The 14,351-nt window shown below is 38.2% G+C and overlaps 1 protein-coding gene across 6 annotated transcripts in view; it reads right to left on the minus strand.

The window, feature by feature from the left end:
* The window catches only part of TAOK3 (TAO kinase 3), a 232,875-nt gene that overhangs the window by 96,549 nt on the left and 121,975 nt on the right, over positions 1-14,351 (minus strand). For all 6 annotated transcript variants that reach the window (XM_005572369.4, XM_005572368.5, XM_015431618.4 and 3 more), the window contains exons 3-5: positions 13,295-13,508; positions 3,543-3,614; positions 2,384-2,485 (exon numbers count right to left, since the gene is read on the minus strand). In XM_005572369.4, the coding sequence (XP_005572426.2) occupies positions 2,384-2,485; positions 3,543-3,614; positions 13,295-13,414 (294 nt within the window). In that variant the 5' untranslated portion in view covers positions 13,415-13,508. The remainder of the gene's footprint in view (positions 1-2,383; positions 2,486-3,542; positions 3,615-13,294; positions 13,509-14,351) is intronic.

The raw sequence follows: 14,351 nt of genomic DNA on the forward strand, positions 1-14,351 counted from the left end.
ATATGTATAATACTATAATAGTTACATATTACATAAAATTATGTCTTATATGTTATAGTTTTACAGTTATATATTTATGTAGTATGTACTTTGCATTTCTGGCATAATTTAGAACAATGAAAGGTTTAGAAGTTTAAAATTTAGAAACCATACTATAGTCTTCTGCTTGACATTAAAAACAAACAGATTCAGAAACATTAAACTTATTTCTTATTAAGAAATGGAAGATTCCGCATGAGTAAATGTTATAATGAACACTAGCCTTTATGTGCCCTACTTTTTCTTTAATCAATTTTGATGGAAGCATTTCTAAATTTTATCACATAATTTTCTAATTTTTAAAAGTAACTGAATATGCATATGTAACCTCCTTAAACCGAGTACATGAAATGTGAATATAGAACTTTAAAATTGAATAGAATGAATATGTTTCTAGCTGCATTAAATTTTTTTAATTACATGTTTAAAAACTCAGCATTTTTGTCACAAATATTTTTTCCCCTATTATTCTGTAACACAAAGGCACCTGAGCTGGTTGTTTGCTCCTGACACTAAACAGCTCTGGCTGCTCTGCCTTTAAATTATTAGGTCTGCTTTCTAGCTCCCCTGACTTTTTCCGTATGGTCAAATTATTCTTGTGACTGCTTGTATGCATGTATCTAACAGCTCAGTTCCTTACAGCTGTTTCTGATTGGTCTATCAGATCAGTTGTAGACAGAAACCAGGTAGCCAAGCTTATTAGCAGTCTATATAATCTAAGAATAAATGAGTGGCTGGGTGCAGTGGCTCAGGCCTGTAATCCCAACAGTTTGGGAGGTCAAGGTGGGTGGATCACCTGAGGTCGGGAGTTTGAGACCAGCCTGACCAACATGGAGAAACCCCGTCTCTACTAAAAATACAAAATTAGCCAGGCATGGTACTCAGGCGGCTGAGAAAGGAGAATCACTGGAACCCAGGAGGTGGAGGTGGAGGTTGCGGTCGGCCGAGATTGCGCCATTGCACTCCAGCCCGGGCAACAAGAGCAAAACTCTTGTCTCAAAAAAAAAACCAAAAAAAAAAAAAACAGAGAAAACAAGCTTCAAGTAACAGTGTGGAGGATTTTCTGAAGACTTGAAATACATGAGATTTTAGCACTTGGATTTTGTAACATTTATTCTGCCTGCTTGAAATCCCTTTCTTGACTCCTTCAAGACAGCTGAGATTGCCAGAGAACTGATTTCTAGATAATGAGATACTTCTGTGATTAATTTCTTATTTTCAGAATGGAAGCAATAGCTCTACATAAGAGTTGCTTGAACAGAAATGTGTATGTTTGTATACTGTTTGATAGTCTATTTAGGAACAAAAATTCCATTCCATAATTAGAGATCACATACAGGAAAGGAGTTGGTACATGGTAAACAATAAATGTTAGTTAAATTGGAGTTTAAGTAGGAATGTACAATTTGATAAAGTAGAAAACATAACATTTTCATGTCCTAAACGTGCCTAATGTGCCAACCTAAAGCCAGAAATACAATCATATAAAAATGTACTAAGGGCCGAGCACAATGGCTCATGCCTGTAATCCCAGCATTTTGGGAGGCTGAGGCAGGTGGATCACCTGAGGTTAGGAGTTCAAGACAAGCCTGGCCAACATGGTGAAACCCTGTCTGTACTAAAAATACAAAAAATTAGCTGGGTGTGGTGGCGTGTGCCTGTAGTGCCAGCTACTTGGGAGGCTGAGGTTCAAGAATCACTTGAACTCGGGAGGCAGAGGTTGTAGTCAGCTGAGATCGCACAACTGTACTCCTGCCTGGGCAACAAGAGTAAAACTCTGTCTCAAAAAACAAAAAAAAAAAAAAAAAGAAAAAGAAAAAAATATATATGTGTGTGTGTGCATGCATATATATATATATACACACACACACACACACACATATATATATCACACTAAGATGACAGAGTGTAACAAAAGTCTTTTATTTTAATCATATGGTGGCCCCTGTTTGGTAAAAATCACATAGCAATTAAAACATCAAGGACAATTCCAAATATGGGGGAACTGGAGTGGAGGATGAGAAATGACAAAGATAAAAATTCTAGGATGAGAATATAAGGCTGGGCCTTTTACTTTTACAAATATATAATTATAAAATGATGTCGACTTTTCACCATCTCTTTTCGAGTGTTTATAGAATGGAATTTCCATACGCTAGATATCATTTAATCTTATGGAATGTATACCATATGACACACCAAGGTATTAACAAATGTTAAATACTGATAACAAAAGTTAAATGGAACAGAAATGAAATTAATAGTTCTATTATCAAATAGATAATAGAAAAAAAGAAAAAAAAGGTAACAGTAAAAGAAAGATAACAGAGGTCCTTCGACTTACCCAAGCAGTGTGCTCTTTCAAGTAACAGCCTTTGTACTCAATAGTATTAGGATGCTTCAATTGTCGTAAAAATTTAACTTCCTTAAGAATATCTTGCCATTTCTATTGAAGTCAGAAAGGAAACATTTTAATATAATTTTTGATAGGAAAACAGTATTTCCTATCAAGCATACATATATATTATTTATATTATTATAAATGGACATAAAGTAAATGTTTAATAAATGAAGAAGCTATTTAAACATGCTATGTATATCTCGTTTTTTTTTTTTTTTTTAATTGAGACAGTGTCTTGCTCTGTTGCCCAGGCTGGAGTGCAGTGGCGTGATTTCGGCTCATTGCAACCTCCGCTGCCCAGTTCAAGGTTCAAGTGATTCTCGTGCCTCCCAAGTAGCTGGGACTACAGGCGTGCACCACCAGACCGAAGTAATTTTTTTGTATTTTTAGTAGAGATGAAGTTTCTCTGTGTTGGCCAGGTTGGTCTCGAACTACTGACCTCAGGTGATCTGCCTGCCTCAGCCTCCCAAAGTGCTGGGATCACAGGTTTGAGACACTGTGCCTGGCCTAAACATGCTATTTCTTTAGTTTGAATACATGTAAACACAAATCTATCACCAAAAACATTACAAAAAAGCCATTACACATACCTATGTTCTGGTCTACAAAATAGTTTTTTTTTTTCTCTTTTCAGGCACCCAGGCTAGAGTACAGTGTTGCAATCATGGCTCACTGAAGCCTTCATGTCCCAGGCTCAAGTAATCCTCCCAACTTCAGCCTCCCGAATGGCTGGACTATAGTCACATACCACCACACCCAGCTAGTTTTTTTGATGTTTTGTAGAGGTGGGGTCTCACCATATTGCTCAGGCTTGTCTTGAGCTCCTGGGCTCAAGTGATCCTCTAGCCTTGGCTTCCCAAAGTGCTGGGATTACAGGCCTGAGCCACCTCAACCAGCCTGCAAAATAGTTAATTGAGCTAGAACATTAGCCTTTTTAAAAATAATTATGAATGTTCACACATTTGTATGAAAAACTCCAGAATCTTTTATTATATGCTCCACAGAAGGAAAAAAAATTGTTCTAAAAAAGGTTTAAAGAATTTTGTTAATTTCATACTAACTTGCTTATTTCAGTTTAGGTGTACAACTGTCTCTATCTTACCTCATGGGTCTGCTTCCCACTATAGGACATCTTCTTAATTGCCACCACTTCATTGGTATGAGCATTTGTAGCCTGTGTTAAGAGGGTAGAAGACAAAGAAAAAGAATTAGTGATGTTTCAGCCAATTTAACTTAAATATTTGACTAGAGACTATTTATTTCTATATTTATTTATTGACAGTCTCACTCTGTCCCTCAGGCTGGAGTGCAGCTCACTGCAACCTACACCTCTTGGGTTCAAGCGATTCTCCTGTTTTAGCCTCCCAAGTAGCTGGGATTACAGGCAGGCACCACCATGCCAAGCTAATGTTTTTTGTATTTTTAGTAGAAAGGGGGTTTCACCATGTTGACCAGGCTGGTCTTGAACTCCTGGCCTCAAATGATCCACCCGCCTCGGCCTCCCAAAGTGCTGGGATTGATTATAGGTGTGAGCCACTGCACCTGGCAGCTAGAGACTTTTTTGTTTTATTTTATTTTTGGAGACGGGAGTCTAACGGTGTCGCTCATGCTTGAGTGTACTGGCACGATCTCGGCTTACTGCAGCCTCCGCCTCCTAGGTTCAAGCTATTTTCCTGCTTCAGCCTCTCAAATAGCTGGGATTACAGGCACCCACCACCACGCCTGGCTAACTTTTGTATTTTTAGTAGAGACAGGGTTTCACCATGTTGGCTAGGCTGGTCTCAAACTCCTGACCTCACGTGATCCACCTGCCTCAGCCTCCCAAACTGCTTGGATTACAGACGTGAGCCACCGTAACTGGCCTGATATTATTATTTAAAATAATATCTCCGTACTGCAGTATCACAGTTCAAAGATGCTTCAATTTTTGATAGGCTAAATAGACATTTCCACTCCCATTTTAATGTATAGTTTTTCTGTATCCTTTTCTGGATACATGCAAAGATTGTAATATAAAAAATGATTAGGGTTTAATATATCAAACCAAACAAAAAATGTCATATTCCCAAATTATCCATACTGGCTTCACCTTGTAGACTGTCCATCAATGGAGAACCAGTTAAATAAATAAATGTGATATGACCACATAATGAAATAACCACTTAAGGAATGAGGTAATCTATGTGCAATGTAATATGAAAGGATGTCAAAAATGTTTTTGTCATAAACAAGCTATAAAGTAGAATCCAATTTTTGCAAAATAGTAATAATGTGAGTATATGTGTAGAAAAAAATCATAAAAGAATTTATACCAGAATATATATCAATGATAATCCCTGGAGCAGTGCTATCTGATAGAACTTTCTATGGTGATGGGACAGTTCTGTTTCTAGATTGTCCAACAGAGTAACATGTGAAATGTGGCTAGTATGACTGAGAAAATAAATTTAAAATTTTATTTAATTTTAATTAACTTAAATTTGAATAGTTAATGTGCCTACTTGCTATTGTATTGAACAGTATAGCAGAAAGTAAGATTAATCCTAAGGGGCACTCTCGTTTTCAGGATTACTTACATTTTATAATAAGACTGTATTACATATAAACATCTCTACATTTATGTATGTATATATGTGTATTTTTTATCTATAGAGGTTGCCTTGTCTCACGTCTACTTGTCTTCTCCATACTCCAAATATAACTGTTCATTGAAAGTACACATGAAAACCATTAATAATTCAAGTAATAGTCTTTTCCTCTCAACTTACTCAAGATATACATACATATGTATACACACACACATACACACACACACACATATTTTTTTTTTTTTTTAAAGACAGGATCTTGCTCTGTCATCCAGGCTGGAGTGCAGTGGTACAATCTCAGCTCACTGCAACTTCTGCCTCCCAGTCTCAAGCGATCCTCGCACCACAGCCTCTTGAGTAGCTGGGATTACAGGTACCCACCACCACGCCAGGCTAATTTTTATATATGTAGTAGAGACAGGGTTTCACCATATTGGCCAGGCTGGTCTCAAACTCCTGGCCTCAAGTAATCTGTCCGCCTCAGCCTCCCAAAGTACTGGAATTATAGGTGTGAGCTACTGCTCCCAGCCTCAACTTATTTAAAATATTTAAAACTATTAGTTTTCTTAAAATTTTCATAAAAATAAATACAAGATATTAAAAGACTACCTCTGCATCAGTGCCATAACCCTAATGTACGTAAGCTATTTTGCTTCTGTGATATTATCATCATTGTGGACCAATAAACCTATTGCAGTGGTTCTAAAGTAAAAGATTGGAATTCATTCACTGATAAAGTCAGGTTAACAATTTTAGAGAAAAATTCATAATCATTTTCTTAAATACAACTAATTTAAAATGAACCTCCTCAGATATAACAATGGTTTATGATTTTTAAAAATGGTTAATTCAAACAATAAACAATAATGTACTATGTAAAAATAATTTGACCACAGATTCTTGCGGAATGTCAAAATGAAAAAAAAATACCCACAATAACATACTACAAGAGATTTTTTTAAAACAAGCATTAAAAGTACCTATTATATATTAATGAGTTATCCACTAGTCATAATTTTCAGATCTGCAGAACTCCACAAAAGCATATTTTAGATATTTTATTGATTTAGAAAGTACAGACTGACTTTTGTTAAAAACAAAAATCTCTCACACTGTTCTGGCTTTTAAACTTTAACACCAAACTGTGCTTATACAGCAATCACAAATAAAAGCTGATGTAAATTCAGTATTACAATGAAGGTTAGAGGGACTATATCTGAAAAGTAGATATTTGAGGCATCAATATATATAGTGCAGCTTAAGGAGCCTGGGAAAGATTTAAGAAATATTGAGGCAACGAGAAATTTTACCTTGTGAGGTTTTAAAAAACAATTAACCATTACTAAAAAAAAGAAAAGCCCACGAAATAAAATCAGATAGTATTATTTAATTGCTTATTAAGGCTATTTATAATCAATGCTATATTTGGACCTAAAAACATGAAGAAATAACCACCCTAAAATAAAAATATATTTCTTACATTTATAGGATAATCACTGACTAGAACTTAATGCTTCCACTCACTTATACATCCTAATGTATAGGCAGAGACTTGAAATTTGAAAAACATTTCCATGTTGATTATTCTATAGACGTGAACCTTTCAGTGCAAATGTTGATTATGCTATAGATGTGAACTTTTTATACTGGCTAAAAGTCAAAACATGCTAGATTGAAACTTAAAAACAAACAAAAAAAATCAATGTTTTAGTACAGAAAAAGGAAAGTATCAATGGGGTCTCAGCTTTCCAGTGCATACAGTATTATGAATGTCTACAGCCTCTATCATTTCAAGTTTTATCCTTGAAACTGACATTCATGGTCTCAGTAACTATTCCAATAGTCGCAATGGTCTCAGTAACTATTACCAAGACCATCGATGCAAGAAATACTTATTAAGAGCTTACTATGGGGGGCCGGGCGCGGTGGCTCAAGCCTGTAATCCCAGCACTTTGGGAGGCCGAGACGGGCGGATCACGAGGTCAGGAGATCGAGACCATCCTGGCTAACACGGTGAAACCCCGTCTCTACTAAAAAATACAAAAAAACTAGCCGGGCGAAGTGGCGGGCGCCTGTGGTCCCAGCTACTCGGGAGGCTGAGGCAGGAGAATGGCGTAAACCCGGGAGGTGGAGCTTGCAGTGAGCTGAGATCCGGCCACTGCACTCCAGCCTGGGCGACAGAGCCAGACTCAGTCTCAAAAAAAAAAAAAAAAAAAAAAGAGCTTACTATTATGTGTTTATATTTTTAAACATTTTACAGCTATACCTTTTGCTATTTTATAGACAAATATAAAAAATTATGTTAATTTAGGAGGCAGGTCAGGCATGGTGGCTCACTCCCGTAATCCCAGCACTTTGGGAGGCCAAGGTGGGTGGATCACCTGAGGTCAGGAGTTCGAGACCAGTCTGGCCAACATGGTGAAAGCCTGTCTCTACTAAAAATACAAAAATCAGGAGGGCATGGTGGCACACGTCTGTAATCCCAGCTACTTGGGAGGCTGAGGCAGGAGAATTGCTTGTACCCAGGAGGCAGAGGTTGCAGTGAGCCAAGTTTGTGCCACTGTACTCCAGCCTCGGTGACAGAGTGAGACTTTGTCTAAAAAAAAAAAAAAAAAAAAAAGGAGGCTGAGGCAGGAAGATCACTTGAGCCCAGGAGTTTGGAACCAGCCTGGGCAACATAGCAAAATCGTCTCTACAAAAAAATTAAAACCAAAATTAGCTGGGTGTGGTGGCACACGCTTGTAGTCCTAGCTACCTACTCAGAAGGCAGAGGCAGTAGGATTGCTTGAGCCCAAGGGTTCAAGGTAATAGTGAGCTATGATCACACCACTGCACTCCAGCCTGGGTGACACAGTGAGAGACCCTGTCTCTAAATAAATGAATAAATAAAAATTTAAAAAGTGAAAAAGCTTTTCTTTTTGCCCTATTTTTTGATCCCCAACTAAAAGGTAATAATATCTAGAAAGACAGAACTAAACTATTTGCTTTAGGTGGGTTATGGATAATATACTGAGTTCAAAAAAGGTGATCTAGAAACCTACAAACTTTAGAGTTGTGTTTAGGTGAATACAAAAATGAACATGCTCAGTCCTTTTTTGGTGTGTTTTCCTTTAGTACAGTTTCTTACTATTTCATTTGTTAATGCTGCTAATTTATTTTTAATTTTTTAAATTTTTTTTAGAGATGGGTTCCCACTATGTTGCCCGGGCTGGTCTCAAACTCCTGGGCTAAAGTGATTCTCCCACCTCGGCCTCCCAAAGTGCTGGGATTACATGCGTGAGCCACAACGCCCAGCCAATTATGCAAATTTCAAAATTACTTATGTAAATCCAAACACACAGAAATATTTCATCAAGTTAAAAATTTCTATTTTCTCTGAACATAACATATACTCTCAGCTGATTGATTTTACAAGAGCTGTTCCAGTTTACAATTCACACTAAGTTTATTCCCTGGCAGCATTTAGTGTAAAAGCTGTGACCTACGGAGGCTAACAGAATTATAGTGTTTAGGCATAAAAATACAAGCAGCCAGACTCTAGTGTTTATGGCCAGCATGACTATGACTTATGAAAAGTACTAATTAGCAGTACCAAGTTCTCAGAGTTCTTCATCATTCACTCATTCAACAAATACTTACTAGCTGCCCACAATTTATCAGGAATTGGGCTAAGTGCTAGGGCTAAGATAGTGAGTTAATATGCCCAGTACCTATCTCTCCTCTAGGAGGATAGACAGTAACAAAAATAAAATGATAAAGGCAAAATGTAAAACTGCATTTGTGATATGTGCCACAAAGAAGGGTATGTGTTACTTTGAGAACCAACAATGGTGGATGTGACTTAGGGAGGTCAGGAAAGCCTTCCCTGAAGAAATGAGGTTTAGGCTGAGAGCTAAATGATGAACAGGAGTTAGGAAGGTGAAAATAGAAGGGAGAAATTGTTCGAGAGAGAACAGTTTATGCAAGATTCCAGGAAGGATGATCAGAAGAAAGGAATCAGAGCTATAGCAATGAGAATGAGAGAGAAGATAGTTCAGGTAGAGATGGGGTCTATGAAGGACTTTGTGGGCTGGCTATAGTAGGGATTTTGATCTTGGCCTAAGAGCGAGGGAGAGCCCCTAAAGGCTTTATAGGGAAAGGGGATGTGATCAGATTTACATTTTTTTTTCAAGCTCATTGAGGTATACACAACAGACTAAAGAAAGACCAAAGCGGGCAACCATAGTTGTCCAAATAAGAGATAACAGAGTTCGGCTGGGCGCGGTGGCTCACGCCTGTAATCCTAGCACTTTGGGAGGCCAAGACGGGCGGATCACGAGGTCAGGAGATCGAGATCATCCTGGCTAACACGGTGAAACCCCGTCTCTACTAAAAATACAAAAAAATTAGCCGGGCGAGGTGGCGGGCGCCTGTAGTCCCAGCTACTTGGGAGGCTGAGGCAGGAGAATGGCATAAACCCAGGAGGCAGAGCTTGCAGTGAGCTGAGATCCGGCCACTGCACTCCAGCCTGGGTGACAGAGCGAGACTCCGTCTCAAAAAAAAAAAAAAAAAAAGAGATAACAGAGTTCTTCCTGGTTATAATGGTGTAAGTAACAAAAGGAAAAATCTATTAGCAGGGAGTAAGAAGCAACATATATAAATATTACTTTAGCCAACAGGAAAATCCATTTTTAGGATACTACCGATGTGACCACTACAGATAAAACGTTAAAGCTTTTTGTAAGTTTTATAGTACAGTGTCAGTTAATTCCCTTTTAATCTGTTTTTTAGTGCTTTATGGGTATACATAGGCCTGTACTTTTCACATTTATATACAGGCCCTATACAGTTAATGATTACGTTTATCACTGCCACTCTGGTACCTGTATCATTCCTCTAGTCTATCATTAGCAACAAATAATATATATTTAGTGCCCACTGTAAATGGGATCGTGCCAGCCTTTAGAGTTGTAAAGAAACATTAGAAATAGTCCTCATCTTCAAAAAAGCACATACTCTAGCTAAATAGACAGGGCTTAGCCCAAAAAGCAAATAAATCACTAGGTCTTCTGCAGCCTACTACAAGGTAGGTTTCATTTTGCCACTATTATAAATGGCTTTTAGTAAGTTTCAAAGCATGTGTGGTTTATTGTAGTCATTCTGAAATATTAGCACTTTAAGAAGGGTTTGGTTGCTTTTTAAATGAGAGGAGTCAAATAGAGACTGACTTTTGCCAGGAGAGATTCTGAGAAGATGAATTAGATTTAAAGTAATAGAAGAAAAGAAAGCAAAGATGACTGAAGAATGCATCTGTAAGCAAAACAAACAGGTCACAAATGAATATATACAGAATGTTTACATTTTTAAAAAGTTCAAAACTAAGCAAAACAATTCACATTGTTTAGGAGTACAGAGTAAGTGGGTTATAAATATAAAGAAAAGTAAGAAAATAATCACCATAAAAATCAGAATAGTGGATACTCCTGAGGGGAGGGAGAGGGTTCTGACTGAAGAGGACATAAAGAGGGGCTTTTGGGATGCTGGCAGTATTCTATTTCTTGACCTGGGTGGTGTTTTTACATAGAGATTTACCTTTTAATTCTTTCTTAAGCTATATATTAAAATATATATATATATATAGATTGTGTATACTTCTTTATGTATACTTATGATAAAAACGGTTTGTAACAAGAGGGTCTGTGACTAAAGAAGACAGAACTTTGGGCCTTAAATGCTATTCTGACTACACACTAACATGGGAGTGTTAACTAGGAAATTAGCACCCTTTCCAGCCAACACGATCTTTTATCGTATTTAATGACAAAATATACTTCAGTGGGAGCCAAGTTATTGATGGCAGTTAGGGAAGCAGAAGTAATGGTAGGGCTGAGCATAGACACAGTGGTTGAGAAACAGTTTAGAGAAAATCCAGGATGAAGATTTGGCTAGAAGCAAAAGGACAAGTAAAGATGCAATTCATAAAATCTCATTTGGAAGGACAACTAAAGATAAGCCCTATCCAGATGGCAGAACATAAAGGACGACTTAAAAGGAAGAGGCAATACTGTTTGATTACAAAGAAATTATTTGATTACAAGTTTAGGGAAGTAGGTAATAATTAGTACTTAACTTATTATTTGTTTTAATGGACTATTATGCTTAAGGAAGTATCTGTTACTTTAATAAAGCAACTAAGGTTATCAAGATTAAATTAAATAACTATATATTCTGGCCAGGCACGGTGGCTCACGCCTGTAATCCCAGCACTTTGGGGAGGCTGAGGCGGGTGGATCACCTGAAGTCAGGAGTTCAAGACCAGCCTAGCCAACATGGTAAAACCCCCTCTCTACAAAAATACAAAAATTAGCCTGGCATGATGGCGGGTGCCTGTAATCCCAGCTACTCAGGAGGCTGAGGTTGGAGAATTACTTGAACCTGGGAGGTGGAGGTTGTAGTGAGCCGAGATTACGCCAGCACATTCCAGCCTGGGTGACAGAGCAAGACTCCTTAAAAAGCAAGACTGTCTTAAAAACAACAACAACAACAACAACAACAACAACAACAAAACAGGGCCCGGCGCAATGGCTCACACCTATAATCCCACCACTTTGGGAGGCTGAGGTGGGCAGATCACGAGGTCAGGAGTTCAAGACCAGCCTGGCCAACATGGTGCAACCCGGTCTCTACTAAAAATACAAAAATAAGCTGGGCATGGTGGCACATGCCTGTAATCCCAGCTACTCGGAAGGCTGAGGCAGGAGAATTGTTTGAACCGGGATCCAGGAGGTGGAGGTTGCAGTAAGCCGAGATCATGCCACTGTACTCCAGCCTGGGCTACAGAGCGATACTCTTGTCTCAAACAAACAAACAAACAACTGTATTTTATGTAATGAATTTCAGGTGAATAAGCTGTGTTAAAATTTTGGCTATCTGTTTTTCTCATCAGAAGACAGTCACATTCTTGTAACTAAAACTGATTCCAGGGGGACAGCCTTGTACCCCTTAACCGAAAATACTGACTTGACATGATTGCCACTAAAAATCACTGTTAGTTCCTTTCTCTGAATAGTTGTCTGTTCATCTGTTTATTTGTCTATCCATCTATCCATCCATCCATCCACCTACCCACCCACCCACCCAGTATTTATCAAATTCCTACTACTGTTTTTAGGTAGTAAGCATATACTAGTTCTTGAGAATATAACGACGAACAAGATAGACATAACTCCTGTCCTCATGACACTTGTTATTTAGGGAAAAAGACATATATAAAGCAAAAAATCATATATGTAATTGTTTTATTACAACTGTGATAAATGCAACAAAATATAAGCACAAGATGTTATGAAATCAAAACATATTGATTTAGGGGTGGAGGCTTGAAGAGTAAAGGGTATCTTGCAAAAGTAACACTTAAGGTAAAACTTGTAGGATGAACAGACAGGGATGGGGATGTAATGTGCAGAGTTTCCTAGCGGGGAGGAATAGCATATACAAGGCTCTGAGGCAGGAAAGAGCTTAGCATACAATGAAAATGCACAAAACTCAACTTCAAGCTCTTAACTTTTTTTTTTTTTTTTTTTTTTTTTTTTTTGGAGACGGAGTCTCACTCTGTTGCCTAGGCTGGAGTGCAATGGCACGGTCTCGGCTCACTGCAAGCTCCACCTCTCGGGTTCATGCCATTCTCCTGCCTCAGCCTCCTGAGTAACTGGGACTACAGGCGTCCGCCACCATGCCTGGCTAATTTTTTGTTTTCGTATTTTTAGTAGAGATGGGGTTTCACTGTGTTAGCCAGGATGGTCTCGATCTCCTGACCTCATGATCTGCCTGCCTCGGTCTTCCAAAGTGCTGGGATTATAGGCATGAGCCACCGTGCCTGACCAAAGCTCTTAACTTTCTTATACTACTTTAATAAGTGAGTCAGTTCATATAAATACCACTGAATTGAATAAAGCCTAGGATTCTGGAATTGGCTTTTCAGCAATGACTATTTGCTTCTACTGTAGATATCATTTAATTTATAGAAAAATCACTGAAACCAAGCTTATTTTACGAGCAATAGCTATGTGTAGAGAACATGTTGAGTTCAAACTTTATTTTATTTTAGTTTTTTGTAGAGACAGGGTCTTGCTATGTTGCCTAGGCTGGTCTTGAACTCCTGACCTCAAGCGATCCTCCCACCTTGGCCTTGCAAAGTGCTAGGATTACAGGTGTGAGTCACCATGCCAGGCCTAGAGTCCAACCTTTCTTAATCTGATCTATCTAAACAACTCTTTTAAGTACTTACAAAATAAACTGCTCCAAAACTTCCATGTCCAATTTCATGCAAACCAATAAAAAGTTCCTCAGGATCATCTTTGTAGAACAGATCGGCAATCTCTGGGTCCTTCAACACCCCTTTACGCATGATGGCCAGTAGAGCAGGCACTCTGCTTTTTGATATCACAGTTAGCTTTATTTCTCATTGACAATTTTTTTGGGGGGGCGTAAATCTTCAGTACCTGTGGAAAAATAAGATTTGCCATTAAATTATTTCTAACACGTTTTACTTGGTGGCAATACAAATACATGCAAATATTAAAAAAACCTCTTGGTCTCACAACTCAATAACAAAAGGACAAAAAAACCCAAATAAAGAACAGACAACGGCCAGGTGCAGTGGCTCATGCCTGTAATCCCAGCACTTTGGGAGGCTGAGGTCGGGAGTTTGAGACCAGCCTGACCAACATGGAGAAACCCCGTCTCTACTAAAAATACAAAAAATTAGCCGGCTGTGGTGGCGCATGCCTATAATCCCAGCTACTCGGGAGGCTGAGGCAGGAGAATCACTTGAACCTGATTCAACCTGGGAGGCGGAGGTTGCAGTGAGCCAAGATCACGCCACTGCACTCCAGCCTGGGTAACAAGAGCAAAACTCTGTCAAAAAAAAAAAAAAAAAAAAAGAATGGACATAGGATTTGAATAGACATTTCTCCAAAAAGATACACAAATGACCATTAACATATGAGAAGATCCTCAAACATCATTAGTTATTAGAGAAACGAAAATTAAAACCACAGTGAGATACCATTGCATACTCACTAGGATAGTGATAGTCAAAAAGTAAGATAAATGTTCATGAAAATGCTGAGAAATAGAGCCCTCCAACACTACTGGTGGCTGTGCCATTTTAGAAACAGCCCCGCAGTTCATAACAAACTTAAATATCGAGTTACCATTTGACCCAGAGTTTCCACTTCTAAGGACACGAAAGAAATGAAAACATATGTTCACACAAAAACTTGTGCACAAATGTTCATAGCACCATTATTCATAATAACCAGAAGGTGGAAAAAGCCCAAATG

This window comes from Macaca fascicularis, chromosome 11 (assembly GCF_037993035.2).
Source record: "Macaca fascicularis isolate 582-1 chromosome 11, T2T-MFA8v1.1".
NCBI classification, from domain to species: domain Eukaryota; kingdom Metazoa; phylum Chordata; class Mammalia; order Primates; family Cercopithecidae; genus Macaca; species Macaca fascicularis.